This window comes from Haliotis rubra, unplaced genomic scaffold (genome assembly GCF_003918875.1).
Source record: "Haliotis rubra isolate DU_JTF1 unplaced genomic scaffold, ASM391887v1 Scf54, whole genome shotgun sequence".
In the NCBI taxonomy this organism is placed as follows: domain Eukaryota; kingdom Metazoa; phylum Mollusca; class Gastropoda; order Lepetellida; family Haliotidae; genus Haliotis; species Haliotis rubra.
In genome coordinates this window covers 377,899-394,869 of record NW_025767235.1, presented here as the reverse complement: position 1 = coordinate 394,869, position 16,971 = coordinate 377,899, and the positions used below count along the sequence as shown (strand labels likewise).

At 38.6% G+C, this 16,971-nt stretch overlaps 1 protein-coding gene across 6 annotated transcripts in view; it reads right to left on the bottom strand.

Moving 5' to 3' along the window:
- LOC124253377 (endophilin-A3-like) overlaps positions 1–16,971 on the bottom strand; it is a 62,575-nt gene that overhangs the window by 42,377 nt on the left and 3,227 nt on the right. For all 6 annotated transcript variants that reach the window (XM_046687127.1, XM_046687129.1, XM_046687126.1 and 3 more), the window contains exon 3: positions 934–1,006. In XM_046687127.1, coding sequence (XP_046543083.1) covers positions 934–1,006 — 73 coding nt within the window. The remainder of the gene's footprint in view (positions 1–933; positions 1,007–16,971) is intronic.

The following is a 16,971-nucleotide window of genomic DNA, read 5'->3' as shown; positions in this document are numbered from 1 at the left end:
TACAGTGGCCTGTAAATAATCAAGTCTGGGACAGACTCTCTGGTGGTTGGTAACAGATATACAGTGGCCTGTAAATAATCAAGTCTGGGACAGACACTCTGGTGGTTGGTAACAGATATACAGTGGCCTGTAAATAATCAAGTCTGGGACAGACACTCTGGTGGTTGTTAGCAGGAGTAATGATCCATGAAATCAAGGTACACACTCTGAATTCATTTTGTGGCTACCGTCTCATACTTAATCATGGTAGCTGGGGATCTATTCTATAACAAGAGGGAAATATCCCATAAATATAGAACAAAATGAAACAATGCCAAGAAAGCAGCTTTTGTATCATAATCATGAGAAAATATCAGATCATACAAAGAAAAGCTGAAGGAACTTGCTTTACCTAACAATGTGACTGCTAATATTTTGGAGTGGGTAAATGTTCTTTAATGCCAGAATCAGCATTATTTCAGCCACATTATGGTGGTCAGTGAACATGTCTTGCCCAGGCAAACCATAGATGGAACAGCGAAGCTAACCACACTGGCACAATGACACATGATAAACATAGTCTCAGAGTCTGAGCCACTCACATCTTGTCATAAGCAATACAGTGATGTAGACCAGTGATGTAGACCCTAGAGTGCAGACAGGTTCTTTCTTCTCATATCGTGACTCTTCAGCAGGCAAATCACCTGCTGAAGACTTAAACTGTGTGATGTGATCAATATTTGATGTGTGAGTTCACATTATTCATATTATGATTATCGTGACAAATAAGAATGAATGGCATGTAATTTATCAAAGTGTAACTGATTAAAATGTGATAAATGGCATAAACTTCAGACCAGCAGATAAAGCCCAATACAATAAGTTCCTATCACATGCATGATCATTGGAGTTGTGCTTCCTTTAACTGCTGGCCTGACAGTCACATGCACACACCTGGGTTTGGCTGGAGGTATTCCTGGGTTTTGATGATAAGGTCATCCACCAACTTTCCCATAATGTCGATCTTCTGCAAAACAAAAGAGAAAAACAATTATTCAGAGTGAATATTGTTTCCTACCACAAACAGCAATATTTCTTCTATACCAGCATGTCCTGTGTGTGTATGAATCCCAAGACCATGATCAACAGGACAAGCCATTGTGATGTCACGACACACAATCTGTAGGGTTACACACCCTCGTACTTGGCTGTCAAAACCAAATAACTGCATGGGATACTTGACCTCATGAGATTTCTCCAGGGGGACAATACATGTAACAATTACGCAACCGTATGATGAACCCTTTGCTTCTAATACAATAACCATTGAAAAACTCAAATATTTCTGACTACAAACTTATCATGTCTACCAAAAACTGTTGTGAATTTAGTACTCAGTTAACTTGCAAATTCATCAATTCTAATAAAGAAGAATCTCTTATTTTTTTTTATAACCAACAGACACATGATATAGATTGTAAAACCAATGAAATTTCACAGTGCCTTAAGATATAAACTGGGATTCATGCATGTTCTTGTAGCATGTGTGGCACCAATTAACGGTTAAATCAATACAGCACATTGGAACTGGGTGTTTATAAATATTCAGTTAGTCAAGGCAAGTAAAGAAGGTGCAACATCAATTGATAATAGCTTCCATAACTTGCTACACTTTAGGAAAATATTAAAAATGTATGCAAAGTTCATGCGTCAGATCTTGTCAAAACACAGATAACTTGAAATACTTTTGCTGGTCCCTGCAACTGAAACACAACAGTTTGTCACTGTTGTATATTTGCTGACATGAAACAGACATTGCCCCAAGCTGTGTATATAGAACAACCCTGCTGCACTCAGACAACAAGGAAATATATATGACATTTAGTGTTCACCCTTTGTTATCTTTAAGAACAGTAATATTCTTTAGTAATTTATAAACAGGAACTTGATACGAGGTTTTCTCAACTTACAAAAAGTGTCTAATCAGTTGAGAACTACCAGGCAGGGTATATGTGCAATCTAGTATAGGACAATGGTAATGGTCTCTCTTGGAACATAACATGGAGGTGTTCCTGTCTATATATTCAACAAGAAGACAAAGTCATCAATATCCCCCACAATGGCAAAATACTATTCAGGAATATGTCTACGAGTTATGATTATGTCAAAGAGTTATGATTATGTCAAACGTTTTGGCGTGTATATAGAAAAGTGGAAGGAGAGTATTGAAAGGTTTTAATGTTCTGCTCCAGAAAGGGGCACTACCACCAAATTCAGTTGAAGCCAAACTTGTTGCCATGGAGACACAAACAAATATTTTATGCAGAAATCCCAAACTACCAAAAGGCACCAGTTCACCACCAGACCTATCTATGAGCCAAGTTTGGTGAAGAAGCAGTGAAAGGTTTCAGAGTTCTGCTCCGGAAAAGAGCACTACCACCAATTTAAGTCAAAGTCAAACTTGTTGCCATGGAAATGCCAAAAATATTTTATTTAGAAATCCAAAACTACCAAAAGGCACCAGTACACCACCAGATCTATCTATGTGCAAAGTTTGGTGAAGTAATATTGAACGGTTTTAAAGATCTGCTCCGGAAAAGACAAATGTGCATGGATGCACGGACACATGGACAGACAGAGCGCATTTTAATACCCCCCACAAAACACGTTGCGTGGGGTAACAATTTACCAACATATTGGTGTGAGTGTAGTTCCGAAACCTATGACATGAAATAGCAATCCAGTATAGTCAAACTCAGGGTTGTTTTCACCTTCCCTCACAAAGTAATATCCTTTCGCTGTGAATCAACCAAAAGTCCTTTAAGTTTCACTTTATGATTCCTAATTCTTTACAAAACATAATACTCGATAGTAACAGCAGCCAAAATACAGCTACAATTATGAAAACACGCAAAGGAAACCATATGGGTACATAAGAGATGCACTGAAGGTACATACTTACAGCAAAGACCACCAACACACAACATCATACACTGTCATACAACAGACATCATACACTGTCATACAACAGACATCATACACTGTCATACAACAGGCATCATACACTGTCATACAACAGGCATCATACACTGTCATACAACAGACATCATACACTGTCATACAACAGACATACACTGTCATACAACAGACATCATACACTGTCATACAACAGACATCATACACTGTCATACAACAGACATCATACACTGTCATACAACAGACATCATACACTGTCATACAACAGACTGTCATACAACAGGCATCATACACTGTCATACAACAGACATCATACACTGTCATACAACAGACATCATACACTGTCATACAACAGACATCATACACTGTCATACAACAGACATCATACACTGTCATACAACAGACATCATACACTGTCATACAACAGGCATCATACACTGTCATACAACAGACATCATACACCAGACATCATACACTGTCATACAACAGACATCATACACTGTCATACAACAGAAAGTGAGCATCTGCCACACAGTGTTGGAATGCTGGAGATGTCAAGGAATGTGAATGATTGGGGGCATTGGCACATGTCTTCATATTTCATTTAGATAAATTTAACTTCCTTCTGTTGATTATCACTTTACTCGAGCACAGCAAATATAAAAGTAGAAAATTTAAGATGTGAAACTGAAACTAAAATTGAGGTATTAGCAATGTGAAAGGCAGATTGGATGGGAGATAACTATTACTGTCCAAAGACTAATGGGCACCAAACAAACTCCAACGCCAGGGTCCACTGGTGACAGTAAACATTCATCATTATATTCAGGAAGTAAAAGGACAGAGGTTCAAAGGAATATTTGCATATATCGATATGATAAACTGGGTTGTCTGTATGTTAAATACACATAAATCAGAATATTATTAGGGAAGTGTAATCGCAAAATAATTGTATTGCATACACTGTGTTACAGGTATGTGTATTGTGGTATGCACTGCAACATGTCTGGAATAGAAGCATTTGACAGTGATTTAGGATCATGCCAATCCTTCAAACCACTGAAGCAAATATTACCAAGCATGGCCAGTCACTGCTATTTTGGAGTCACTGGTGTTGGGAAATAACAATATGAGAGAAAATCGCCTCAATGCTGTTGCCATGTTATCATTTGTGAATGACGTTTATAGAAGAATTTAGGTTGATTATAAAATAAAACAAACTTGTTATATCTATTTCCCCATGTACCATAAATATGAAAAGATATCTCTATATGTTTCATTTGCAAAATGTATTGCATTATACCAGTATATTGTTAATACAGTGCAGTCCTATAGTATATAGATATACTATAACTGGCACTTGGTGATCTTGTAGGTAATGATTGAACAGATATACATTCTAACTGAATCCATGAAAATAACAAGGTTTGTTTAGTGCAGTGCAAGAACTGCATAATGTAAACATGTTAAATGGGTAGGCTACACCATAACAGAAAAATATGACACTTAGATGTCATAAACTTTTATCCTTCACATGGTTTTTTAAAGTTAATCAGTTTTAGGTACTACAACAACCATTACACTGACTTCAGTCCATTAGAATCAATCCAGCATCTAAACATTGACCACTGAGCTAACACCGGCACCTAAACTTAACACCTCACTACTACCCCACCCCAAGGTATGGGCTCACTCCTCTAGGCTACCTCTAGTGACCACCCCCAAGGTATGGGCTCACTCCTCTAGGCTACCTCTAGTGACCACCCCCAAGGGATGGGCCCTCTCTACAAGGGTACCCCTGGTTACCAATTCCATGAGATAAGCCATCCCTACATGTGTCCCCCTGGTTACCAATTCCAAGAGATTAGCCATCCCTGCATGTGTTCTCAAGGTTACCAATTCAAAGAGATTAGCCATCCCTACATGTGTTCCCCTGGTTACCAATTCCAAGAGATTAGCTATCCCTACATGTGTTCTCAAGGTTACCAATTCCAAGAGATTAGCCATCCCTACATGTGTTCCCCTGGTTACCAATTCAAAGAGATAAGCCATCCCTACATGTGTTCTCAAGGTTACCAATTCAAAGAGATTAGCCATCCCTACATGTGTTCCCCTGGTTACCAATTCCAAGAGATTAGCTATCCCTACATGTGTTCCCCTGGTTACCAATTCCAAGAGATTAGCCATCCCTACACGTGTTCCCCTGGTTACCAATTCCAAGAGATTAGCCATCCCTACATGTGTTCCCCTGGTTACCAATTCAAAGAGATAAGCCATCCCTACATGTGTTCCCCTGGTTACCAATTCCAAGAGATTAGCCATCCCTACATGTGTTCTCAAGGTTACCAATTCCAAGAAATTAGCCATCCCTACAAGTGTTATCAAGGTTATCAATTCCAAGAAATTAGCCATCCCTGGATGTGTTCCCAAGGTTACCAATTCCAAGAGATAAGCCATCCCTACATGTGTTCTCAAGGTTACCAATTCCAAGAAATTAGCCATCCCTACAAGTGTTATCAAGGTTATCAATTCCAAGAAATTAGCCATCCCTGGATGTGTTCTCAAGGTTACCAATTCCAAGAGATTAGCTATCCCTACATGTGTTCCCCTGGTTACCAATTCCAAGAGATTAGCCATCCCTACATGTGTTCCCCTGGTTACCAATTCCAAGAGATTAGCCATCCCTACATGTTCCCCTGGTTACCAATTCCAAGAGATTAGCTATCCCTACATGTGTTCCCCTGGTTACCAATTCCAAGAGATTAGCCACCCCTACAAGTGTTATCAAGGTTATCAATTCCAAGAAATTAGCCATCCCTGGATGTGTTCTCAAGGTTACCAATTCCAAGAGATAAGCCATCCCTACATGTGTTCCCCTGGTTACCAATTCCAAGAGATTAGCTATCCCTACATGTGTTCCCCTGGTTACCAATTCCAAGAGATTAGCCACCCCTACAAGTGTTATCAAGGTTATCAATTCCAAGAAATTAGCCATCCCTGGATGTGTTCTCAAGGTTACCAATTCCAAGAGATAAGCCATCCCTACATGTGTTCCCCTGGTTACCAATTCCAAGAGATAAGTCATCCCTACATGTGTTCCCCTGGTTACCAATTCCAAGAGATAAGCCATCCCTACATGTGTTCTCAAGGTTACCAATTCCAAGAGATAAGCCCTCTCTCCAAAGACCCCTGGTTATGAACTCTAAGAGATATGCCATCTCTACAAGGGTTCCCCCTGGTCACCAACTCCAAGGAATAAGCCTTCTCTACAAGGGTTCACCTGGTTACCCCGGTCACCAACTCCAAGGAATAAGCCTTCTCTACAAGGGTTCACCTGGTTACCCCGGTTACCATCTCCAAAGAATAAGCCTTCTCTACAAGGGTTCACCTGGTTACCCGGTTACCAACTCCAAGGAATAAGCCTTCTCTACAAGGGTTCATCTGGTTACCCTGGTTACCAACTGCAAGGAATAAGCCTTCTCTACAAGGGTTCACCTGGTTACCCTGGTTACCAACTCCAAGGAATAAGCCTTCTCTACAAGGGTTCTCCTGGTTTACAACTCCAAGAAACAAGCCTATCTACAAGCATCCAGTATGACATTTACAGGCTACAGTGCCAAAAATAGTACAAATATTCTCTGGTTACTTAAACCACTTAGTGCAGTTCAGGAGATGTTTGTAATTGTCCTTGGGGCATAGATTATCTCCAACACTTCCTATCCTCGACAAGCTGTCACCCCAATACACTGTAGTACTGGAGACAGGCTCTGGCTTAACACTGATTCAGGAGCCATTTCCTTTTTAACAGGGGAAATTTGTCACAAAATTAAAGAAAATTCAACCTGATTTTAAGATCAATAATTGATTACAACAGAAAATACTGCAACAAATGCCCTGCATGGCCTCCAAAGCTATGATTAAAACAGATTACTTGTGTAGAGCTATTCTCCCAAGCAGTCTCACTGTCAATAAGGGCCACTTCAAAGGTGCTCATCTGGGGTTGGCTGGTCTTCATCACTGGTCCATCTTCTACAATCTCATTAGAATAATTGTATCTATGATATCAATAGCTGAGTGCATGCCTTGCTGCAGGGCTGTATGTACCGACCCTGGTCTAATGGGTGTGGGCAGCTCCTCTGGGACCCACATTCAACAACCAAGACTATCTCTCTATAACAGCTACAGTTTCATCTCATACCAATTGACCTAAAACAAAGGACATGACCTTGAAATCCTGATTTATTTATAAACTTTGACTTTCGAATTTCTATGCTATAGGCATAGCCACTGCCATTGGAATATGAATAAAGGAAACTTACGAAAGGTTACAAAAGGAAACTTAGTTATTAATTTACTTCTGTGTCAACCTGTCAAACTTTGACTCAACAGATAGCTAATGCTCACTTCCGTCACAGGTGAGATGCCAGTGCTCATCAACACGCTGTCTAGTGATAATCTGCAGTGTTAGGAATGCCACTTGTCTTCAAGTCTAAGTCAAGTGATATATTATGAGGAAAAAATTAATAAAAATGCCAAAATATAGTGTACACCTGAATGTACTTGACATATAATATCTGATCCAAGAAGAGACTGTCATTTCATATAGCATGTGTCCACATAACATAAACATATATCAATTCAGTACGCTCACCACAGTTAACATCAAGTACACAATATACTACTATAAAGAGTTCAAGAACTCGGGACTCTTCATATGTCTAGTCCATCTGCCATGGCTGTCAGGTATTGCAACACACAGCTTTCCAGTTGTGCATGTACTGTAACTGGTTTTGAGAAGTATAAAATACATTGAGTGCACACAATATCTGGAGTAGAACATGAGAGATAAGTACTGAGGTCAGTTGACTGCCTTGAGAGACAAACTTCATATTGAGCTTGCAAATATAGCTGCATACAACCTGATACTTTGCTTCTTACTTCCTCTTATCTTGCTGAAACTATATCCTCAGGACAAGTTGGAACGTTTAACTGCTATCATACCATGCCTAGATTGTTTCTGTGGACATTCTGTGTGACGTATTTAAAGAGAGAATGTATTACTGTATCAGCGATAATAAGCATCCTGGGTACTAGAGAAAGTTCACAAAAAGAGTACTTATAGCAACAATACAGAGGGTAAGCGTGTCAGAACTTGAGTTGTAACAAAAGACTTAGATCAGACATGGATAAAACTGAAGCTATTTTGATAATAGTTATGAATTGTTACGTAAATTTGGGGGCTTAGTACTCAGGGCTAGAAGTGGTCAGGAGGTCCCTACTGGACTTGGGGAACTGACAGGATTAACATTAGGAATTCATTCGGATTGATGTACACATAGTAGGTGGGAGTACAGCCTGAAACCACAGTGAGTGAGTGAGTGAGTGAGTGAGTGAGTGAGTGAGTGAGTGAGTGAGTGAGTGAGTGAGTGAGTGAGTGAGTGAGTGAGTGAGTGAGTGAGTGAGTGAGTGAGTGAGTGAGTGAGTGCGTGAGTGCATGAGTGCATGAGCGAGTTTGAGAGTTTTTTACACCGCTTTTAGAAATATTCCAGCAATATCACAGCGGGGGATACCGGCTCCTCGGCATGAAGAGCAAATGCTTTAACCAAAAGACTACCCCACTGCCCAGATAATCTGTAGACTTTGAACAACTTTTTGTGCTGGTCATATGAATGCCATTCACAAATGCATGGATGTGGTCCAAGCAACATCCTAGAAATATCACTGCAAGGACACCAGAAAAATGCTTCACTCATTGTACCCATGTGGAGGAATTGAACCAGGGCCTTCAAAACACAAGCACACACTTTAACCATTAGGCTACCGCATGAGCCACATGAACAAATGATGAAAGGTATTAGTAACAGGAAAGTATATTATCACACTTATACGGAAGAAGGAATTAGAACTTACAGTACCAGATGCTTAGCCTAACAGCACTGAAGGCAACACATGTACAACTGTATGCTTTATTGGTCAGTTCATTTATAGTCCTGAACACATCACAAATATTACATTTCTACATTTGAAGCTATTAACTTGAACTGATGCCAAAACAACAATAGCTAATATGCAATGAGGTCATTGTAATCTACCACAGTTATCAGCTGATTGAGTGAGCTGTCATGTTATGTTTGTGGAGAGATAGGACAGTGGTTCCCATTGGTCTGTTGGTCTGCTGGACTGCTGCAACACTTGGCAGTCAAACTGGGCTGAGGCTGGACATCTTACCACCTCCTAGGACACTGGCGATGTACGAAGCTCATCGTTACCTTAATGTCTTCAGGTTTCTGCAGCCTGGACACAGACACTAATCTGATATCACCAATTTCACATAATAATCACACAGCCAAGCTTCCAGAGATATTATATTTGTTTGTTGTTTCACACCACAGTGATGTCCCTAGCACTTTATTGCTGGTAACAAATGATGCGACTAAATTTGGTTCCAGCTATATGATGAGACCTTCAAGAATCTGATACTGTGAGCAACCATCCACACTGTCGGGCTACTGTGATAAACAACAGAGTTATCTGAGAGTTTCCATTCCTTAGTGCAATTATCTCTAGAATGTTAAGTTGTCTTTGTAATCCCGTCACTGTATCTGATAGTAAAATCACATCATCTGCGAAGAGAAGCATTAAAATTTCCAAGTAATCCTGAAACAGTTGAATAACATGTTTTCCATAAGAAGCAATATCATTATATAATTCGCTGATAAAAAATGAAAATAGGATGGGACTGAGGATGTAGCCTTGTCGCAAACCTATAAGACAATCAAACTAGTCTTTTGTACCCGTCTCACAACAGACATAGGACTTTGTGTTTGAGTACATTTCCTTCAGCATAGAATACATTTTGCCCCTGAGACCAGTATCTCTTAAGCAGTTCCAGAGTTTGAACCTATCAACAGCCTTTTTGAAGTCTACAAATGCAATACATTAATTGTGTTTTCTACGTGATAGACACTTTGAATAATAGCATATAAAGTGAAGATATGATCAGTCGTGGAGTAGTTATTTTTCAAACCCTGCTTGTATTTCTGGAATTTTATTGAGCATATCTGCCCACTGGGATATCCTATTGTTCAATTTTGTTGTAAATACCTTCCCTAATACACTCATCAGAGATATTCCACTGCAATTATATGGGAGGCTAGAGTCCCCCTTTTTATGCAGTGGAAGTATGATAGAACGGGACCAGCTAGCGGTAAAAGTGCTGCTGTTAAAAAAGGTAATTGAAGCATTTTATGAGAATAGCTTCATTTTGCGAACATTTTAACCCCACCAGATTCATGACCAGCAGGTGACTAGTGACCTATTGTCACTCAGAGTTCAGATCTTGTCCCACAGTGTTCCCTTTAGCTGCCAAAATGGTGGGTCCTTTTTTGCCTGAACAGGACCTGAAGAGGTCCAACTGATTGGAACAAACAATCCGAGACCATGCCAGCACACAGCAGCACCAGTTATCTCGTTCACTTGCTGGTCAGCTCAATGACATTCACAATCATGTTTTGACCCTGACACTTGAAAAAAGTTATGCCTAGTCACATCATGTTTTCTTCTCCTGCTTTCAGGACTTCCTTTTGAAAATTTTCTTAACACCACTGCCGCTCGTTATTGCCAAATGCTGATGTGTTAGTACAAGCTATCTGCTTATCTTATTTAAAGCTTCGAAACAAAGCTTCTCCATGCAATAAAAATCATATCTGGAAGGTCAACAAAGGGGTCACTATAGGACTGAGCTTGCAGTCACCAGTTTTGATGTACAAAACAGCGAAACCATGTACAATGATAAATGTCATGCTATACATGCATGATACACTCTAGTTACAAGATAGTAATAATATTTGATATCCCCAATGCATGGATGCGTTACATTGTCAATCATAATTGAAATAGATATGACAACACCATTATACTATGTTCTGAACAGCGTACCTTGATCAACTATCTATTCATAAACCTGTTGGGCTCTTAAAATCAAATTCAGGAAGAGCCCTTGGCATAGTGTTGATACACATCGGACAAAATTGTTTCAGTTCTATCTTATGGTCATAGTCTACATCAATATATATTCATTATTCAATGATAGTGCATATTTGAATACACAGACAGCATGTCTGTAGGGCATATCACTGCTTGATACATATCAGGGCACATATTGTAAACAGTGATATTACCATTACTTCCATTGTAACTCCTCTATGTAGCAAACAAGTCATTAGGCTACAATTTCCTCGTACAACTTGAATGTACCTTATATTGAATGTATAGGACATGTTCCCCTATGTATTTACTGCTACTTGTTAGTGTTGGGAATTGGTTGAAATCTCACAATTGATGATTGCTTCATTACCAACGAACAATCATCGAAAAAAATTGGTTAGCGAGATTTTTCAGTTTTTCTAATCCAGGTTGTTATTGCAAATATGCATAACATGATGCAACTTGCTACTTTAAAGTGATGACTAATATATCATGACCATAAACTTCCTTGAGTCTTAGAGAAATATTCAGTCATGGCTTTTCAGTTGGTGAAGTGAGTATCCTAAGAATTAAACACGTTTTCAGGCCCTGACAATTTCTAAGATATGTTCCATTGTCAAGTTTTTCAAAGACTAAAACAGTAGTTCCAAAAACGTTTAAGTTCAATTATGAGAAAATGTGATCGATTGCTTGGTCGTTTGGTCCCTGCGACCAATCTTCGATTATTTCAATTAATCGAACACCACTACTACTTGTACAAATCTGCTAAGAGGGACAGAAATTCACACTATCCTGCCCGTCACATTGCCTATGTGATGGGTCATGTAAACTCTAGTAGAATTTCATACATTTTATGTAGCTATATAGAATTCAGGGGAATCTATGTTTCATGTTACTGTCTACCACAAGTGCCAAACTAGAAACTAAACTTTGGCAAGCTGGCATTCCCTGCAAATCTGAATTTGTTCAACACCAATTTTCCCATGTGTTAATACCATCTTCTGACGTATATACAGTAGTTGACCCTTAAGTGATCTAAGTAGAGAAAATCAATGTCTTCAGAAAGGCTACCAGCTGCTACATCTAAGCCTAGACTGGTCATGCGACATTGGTGCACAGACCCCTTTTAACATCCTTTACTGTTGAGCCTTTGGGAGTAAATACTATCTCTGAACGCTGAGCAACATGCAAGCTGAAACTGAAGTTGTCACCCCGCACTAGACGTGTGAAATGCTTCATCTACTTTCGGTTTTAAAGAGGATACTAATGGTGAGTTTTCATCACACTGAAAGCCAGTTTCCAATGTCAGTGTACAAAACAAGCAGCAATTGATGCATTATGATGAAATGCTTGATCAATACCTGCCTAGAGACGAGCAGTCTGATTCTAGCTGTCACAAAATAGGATCATAATATGTCTCCCTAAATATATAATATGTGGCTTTGTTGGATAGATTCAAGTCAATACTTAACCACAGTGGCTAAATACTGTCTATAAGTTAGAGCTGCAACCTTTATGGTTCTGCATGTATCATGTTCATTGATGTGAAAGTAACTGCTTGCATCTGGCACAATCACATCTTTATGGGTGTTAGAGCAGCACTTAATTGATGTTTTGGCACTGTCAATAATAGTGCTGGGATTTCAGCACAAAAATAATACCAAAACTCAGACTTAGGCCCCTCTACTTCAAAATACTATCAAAGAAACCATGAAAGAAGAAGCTTTCCCAATAAACACAATCACTACACAGTTCAATGTATGTACTAGGATTGTTGCTGTATTTGAGCTTGACAATGTGAAGAGTCAAGTCCATCTTTTCATGTGGTCTCCAATTCAATGTTGAACATTGATTTTGCTCCTAAAATCATACTGTTGAAAGTTATGTATGAAGCTATCAAACCATCAACATGCCACTTATCGCCAACAAAATGACTGTATTGTTACAGATCAGTCACTGTAATTTTCTCTACCACTTAAAGCCCTATTTGACGACTGAAACAGTCTGCTTATAGTAGTGACAGGCTTCTGGATAACACTGCGTACCATTCTGATAGATCTGAAAACATTTAACAATGGCAGTGGCTCTTCATTGTTAAAATGCACTGATATTCATAGACATGCACCTCTTGCACAGAACTTTGGAATATAATTAGGTTTTCCTGCAAATGATGTAACAGATCAATGGCATCAGTGGAATCAATCATTGCATCTGAAATACTGCAAGTAAACATCAGTCCTAAACCTAAGCATGAGAGATGATTAATCAGACTTTCTTAAATCCCTTGCATGTTCCCATGATTGTAGCAGTGCTGCACCAAGGTCATGGCACCAAGGTCATGGTGCTGAGGGCATGGCATCTTGGGCTCTTCAGCTTCTCCCCTTCAAAGTAGGGATTGTCAAACTTGGGGGTCCAAATTGCTTAACACATACATGTCCATCCAACAGACACTTGCATAAACTTTCTCTCTGGAATGTTCTTACTTCTTGAGTTTGATCATTAGGCCAGACCAATTTTATTTCTTTTTTTACGGAACCGCTGGTCATATTTTTTCAAGAATAAAATTTATTTTTTTTTTATAATATTATAAATTTATATTTTGATCACTGTTGGTTAAAATGATGAGCTTTTTAGCATTTAGTTTCACGCTGCTTTTAGCAATATTCCAGCAATATCACAGCAGGGGTCACCAGAAATGGACTTCACACATTGTATCCATGTGGTTAATCGAACCCGGGTCTGGAGCATGGACATTGACCTACCCCTGAAACCTTGAGAACAATGACTCCCATTTTCTTGTTTCATCAAAATCACAATCATCTGTGAGAACCCAAACATCATAAACATTAACTGAGCACTTAACCTCAGACACTTGTTACAACTATATCTGTTTCAGAAAGAAGGTCAGCTGGCAGACAAAGACCAAACCCTATTGAAACATACATGTACAAGATACATGTGACAGAGTTGTCATTGTGCCACATATTTCACGTTAGCCAAATTGATATGCACAGAATCCTGTCCCCTGCTACAGGTCACCAGGCAACTCATAAATACTTTATTAAGTGACATTTCTATATTAAAATGTCTGACAAGCATTCCCTGCCATAAAAAGTGTGACAAGGGAGAGGGATAGGAGTAAGACAAAAACAAGTCGACTAGTGGTGGTCCGATTAATTGAAATAATCGAAGATCGGCCGCAGTGCCTAAACGACCAAGCAGTCGATTGTGTTTTCTCATAATCGAACTCAACCAATTTTGGAACACTTGTTTGCATCAACAATATTTTACACAAGGTTGGTTTTGTCTGTGTCACTAAATTTACATTTCATAAGCACTACAAGCTCGTTCCAAGTCATGATTGAATTTATCTTAAAGAATCCAGGAAATCTGTGTTCCTAACATACTAATCATCCTTTAAATATGCGAAATTCGCCAATGGATTTTGTGCAATTTGCAAAAGACCCAAATTACATGTTTTTTCTATATTTTTTTTATGTGCATTAACAATGATAACAGGAACATTTGATAAATGACGTAAACCAATTATTTTCGATGATTGATCAGTTGCAATGAACCAATTATCAATTATGAGATTTTAACCAATTCCCAACACTAAAGTCGACATGATATTGAAACAAAATGCAAGAGGTTATCATGGCAATAAAAAGTCCCACTGACAACTTGTTTAGCCTAAAGACTGCTACTTCACTAACTCCACAAATAGCCCTGATTAGCATGACGCGAGGAAAGTGACCTGTGACACTGTGTCCAGTTCACCCCATCAACAGAACCACTCATGCAGTCAACCCACCTGCACCTCAGTCCACCCAACAATACCAGTGTACAGATCAGTCATCTACACAGGCTTCAAGAAGAAGAATACTGAACTGTTGTCAAACATTTCCTCATTACCTACACTTCAATGGCTTTTGACAAAAACTCTGTAAGTTCATGAAATCATTTATTCAGACCAAATAAAAAATGTCAAATTCACCAGATCTAAAGATTGGTAGTAGCCTTGTACTTTCTTTTAACATAACTAATGAAGTGCGTGTGTGTGTGTGTGTGTGTGTGTGTGTGTGTGTGTGTGTGTGTGTGTGTGTGTGTGTGTGTGTGTGTGTGTGTGTGTGTGTGTGTGTGCATGTGTGCATGTAAAAAAGAGCGTTAAGTAAAAAAAATTAAACACTGATGAATATTTTCAAAAATGTTTCAATAAAACCTATTACCTTAAGTCATTACATGTCATTACATGTTAGCTCAGGTCACAATACAAGTACCATCACAAAAGACAAGATGCCACTAAATATATATGTTGTGCACAAAAGTGAGTTGCCTCAGAAGTAAATAACTATTCATTTGTGCTAGAATACCTTTAATGTAAGATAACTGTTTCACGTGACAATCTCTGTCACATCAATAATATTGGGTCAGTAGCATAACTGGTTACACAAACATTTCACTTAGAAGCCTAATGGCGGGATTTGCCCATGCCACTCTTGACTGGCCCACTTATTGATGAATCAGGTGACTTAGATTGCCACATCTCTACTTCCTACTTAGCACTAGCGGGAGAAAGGACACATGCAACACTATTCTTCACACAACTATCTCAAACTCTGATTTACTGTCAACCTGACATTTTTAATACAGCACACATACTTGCATCATTTTAACTTTGTTCTGAGTAGGACAAATTTCCTTGTTTCAGTTTAGAGCATTCCTTTACGAGGGCACAATGATCTTTCATTTCAAGCTGAGAACTGATATAGATGAGAAAGGGGGTTACTATTTACATGGAAGACAGATAGTTGTAAAACACACATAAATCAACCAGTTTAATGTCTGAATGGCTTAAAAAAAACTGCAATTTGTGACCAGGAACTACTTTTAAGATCCAAAGGTCCATGCGTGAGTCCAGTGAGTCAGTGAGTCAGTGAGTGAAATGATTTCTATATGCACCGTTTTTTGTGACCAGGTGACACTGAGTCAAGCATATAAAACTATCTATTGTTCACTTCATTTAAGATGTTTAAATTCACTAAAAACTTGAGTCCATTTCTGGGTAGCTTAGTATGTACATATTCAAGCACCCTTGGCAGGCACATTTTGCTTAAATTGGTCAGTGCAATACAAGTCACTACAACATGGTTCCAGCAATATCTGGGGTACACCAGAAATAGACTTCACACAATCTACCCATGTGGGGAATTGAACCCAGGCCTTCTCGTGACGAGCGAATGCTTTATCCACAAGGCTACCCACCACCCCAAGTGAGTGAGTGAGTTTAGTTTCATGCTGCTTTTAGCAATATTCCAGCAATATCATGGCAGGCCAACCAGAAGTTGTAATCCACAAAGTTGTTCATATTGTTCAAGTGTTGTGATATTTGTTTTCAGAAATATAAATAGGGACACAATTAAACACTGATTGATAATTACAACAGTTGTTGACTTAGGAGGCAGTGTTCAGGGCTGGCTATAAAAATCAACCGTTAGAAATAATGGATAATGGAAAGAAATATTAACAATTAATGATATGAAAATCATGTCATTGAAAATATCTTATAGAAACTATTGTGATGTGTAAAGCTTGAATTTACATATAAAATATGCAGTTACATCTTTATTTATGCACTGCTTCTTAACTATGTTCAGAATGCTGTTTTCGTTAGTAATCCATATATATTATTGTGTCACCACTCACCAGGGATGGCAAATATATTTATATCTTTCAGTCCTTTTTTTGTATTTTTGCTGGAAGCTGGTTCTCTGATATCTATTTATCTACACTGAGAACACGCTCTGGCTATGATAAAATTCACACACTTAAACAAATCATATTAAATATTCATACTGGAGTTATAATTCAATATGTTCAAGTATTTCTTCAAATAAACAGCACATGATGTTAAATTTGTTCTTATCTTCTTTCTTCATCTTACTTTAGGACAGACAAGGACATATACTAACATTAAAACTGCTTGTAAAACCCTATTCTGATCTACATATTATACAGAGGCCCAGATAA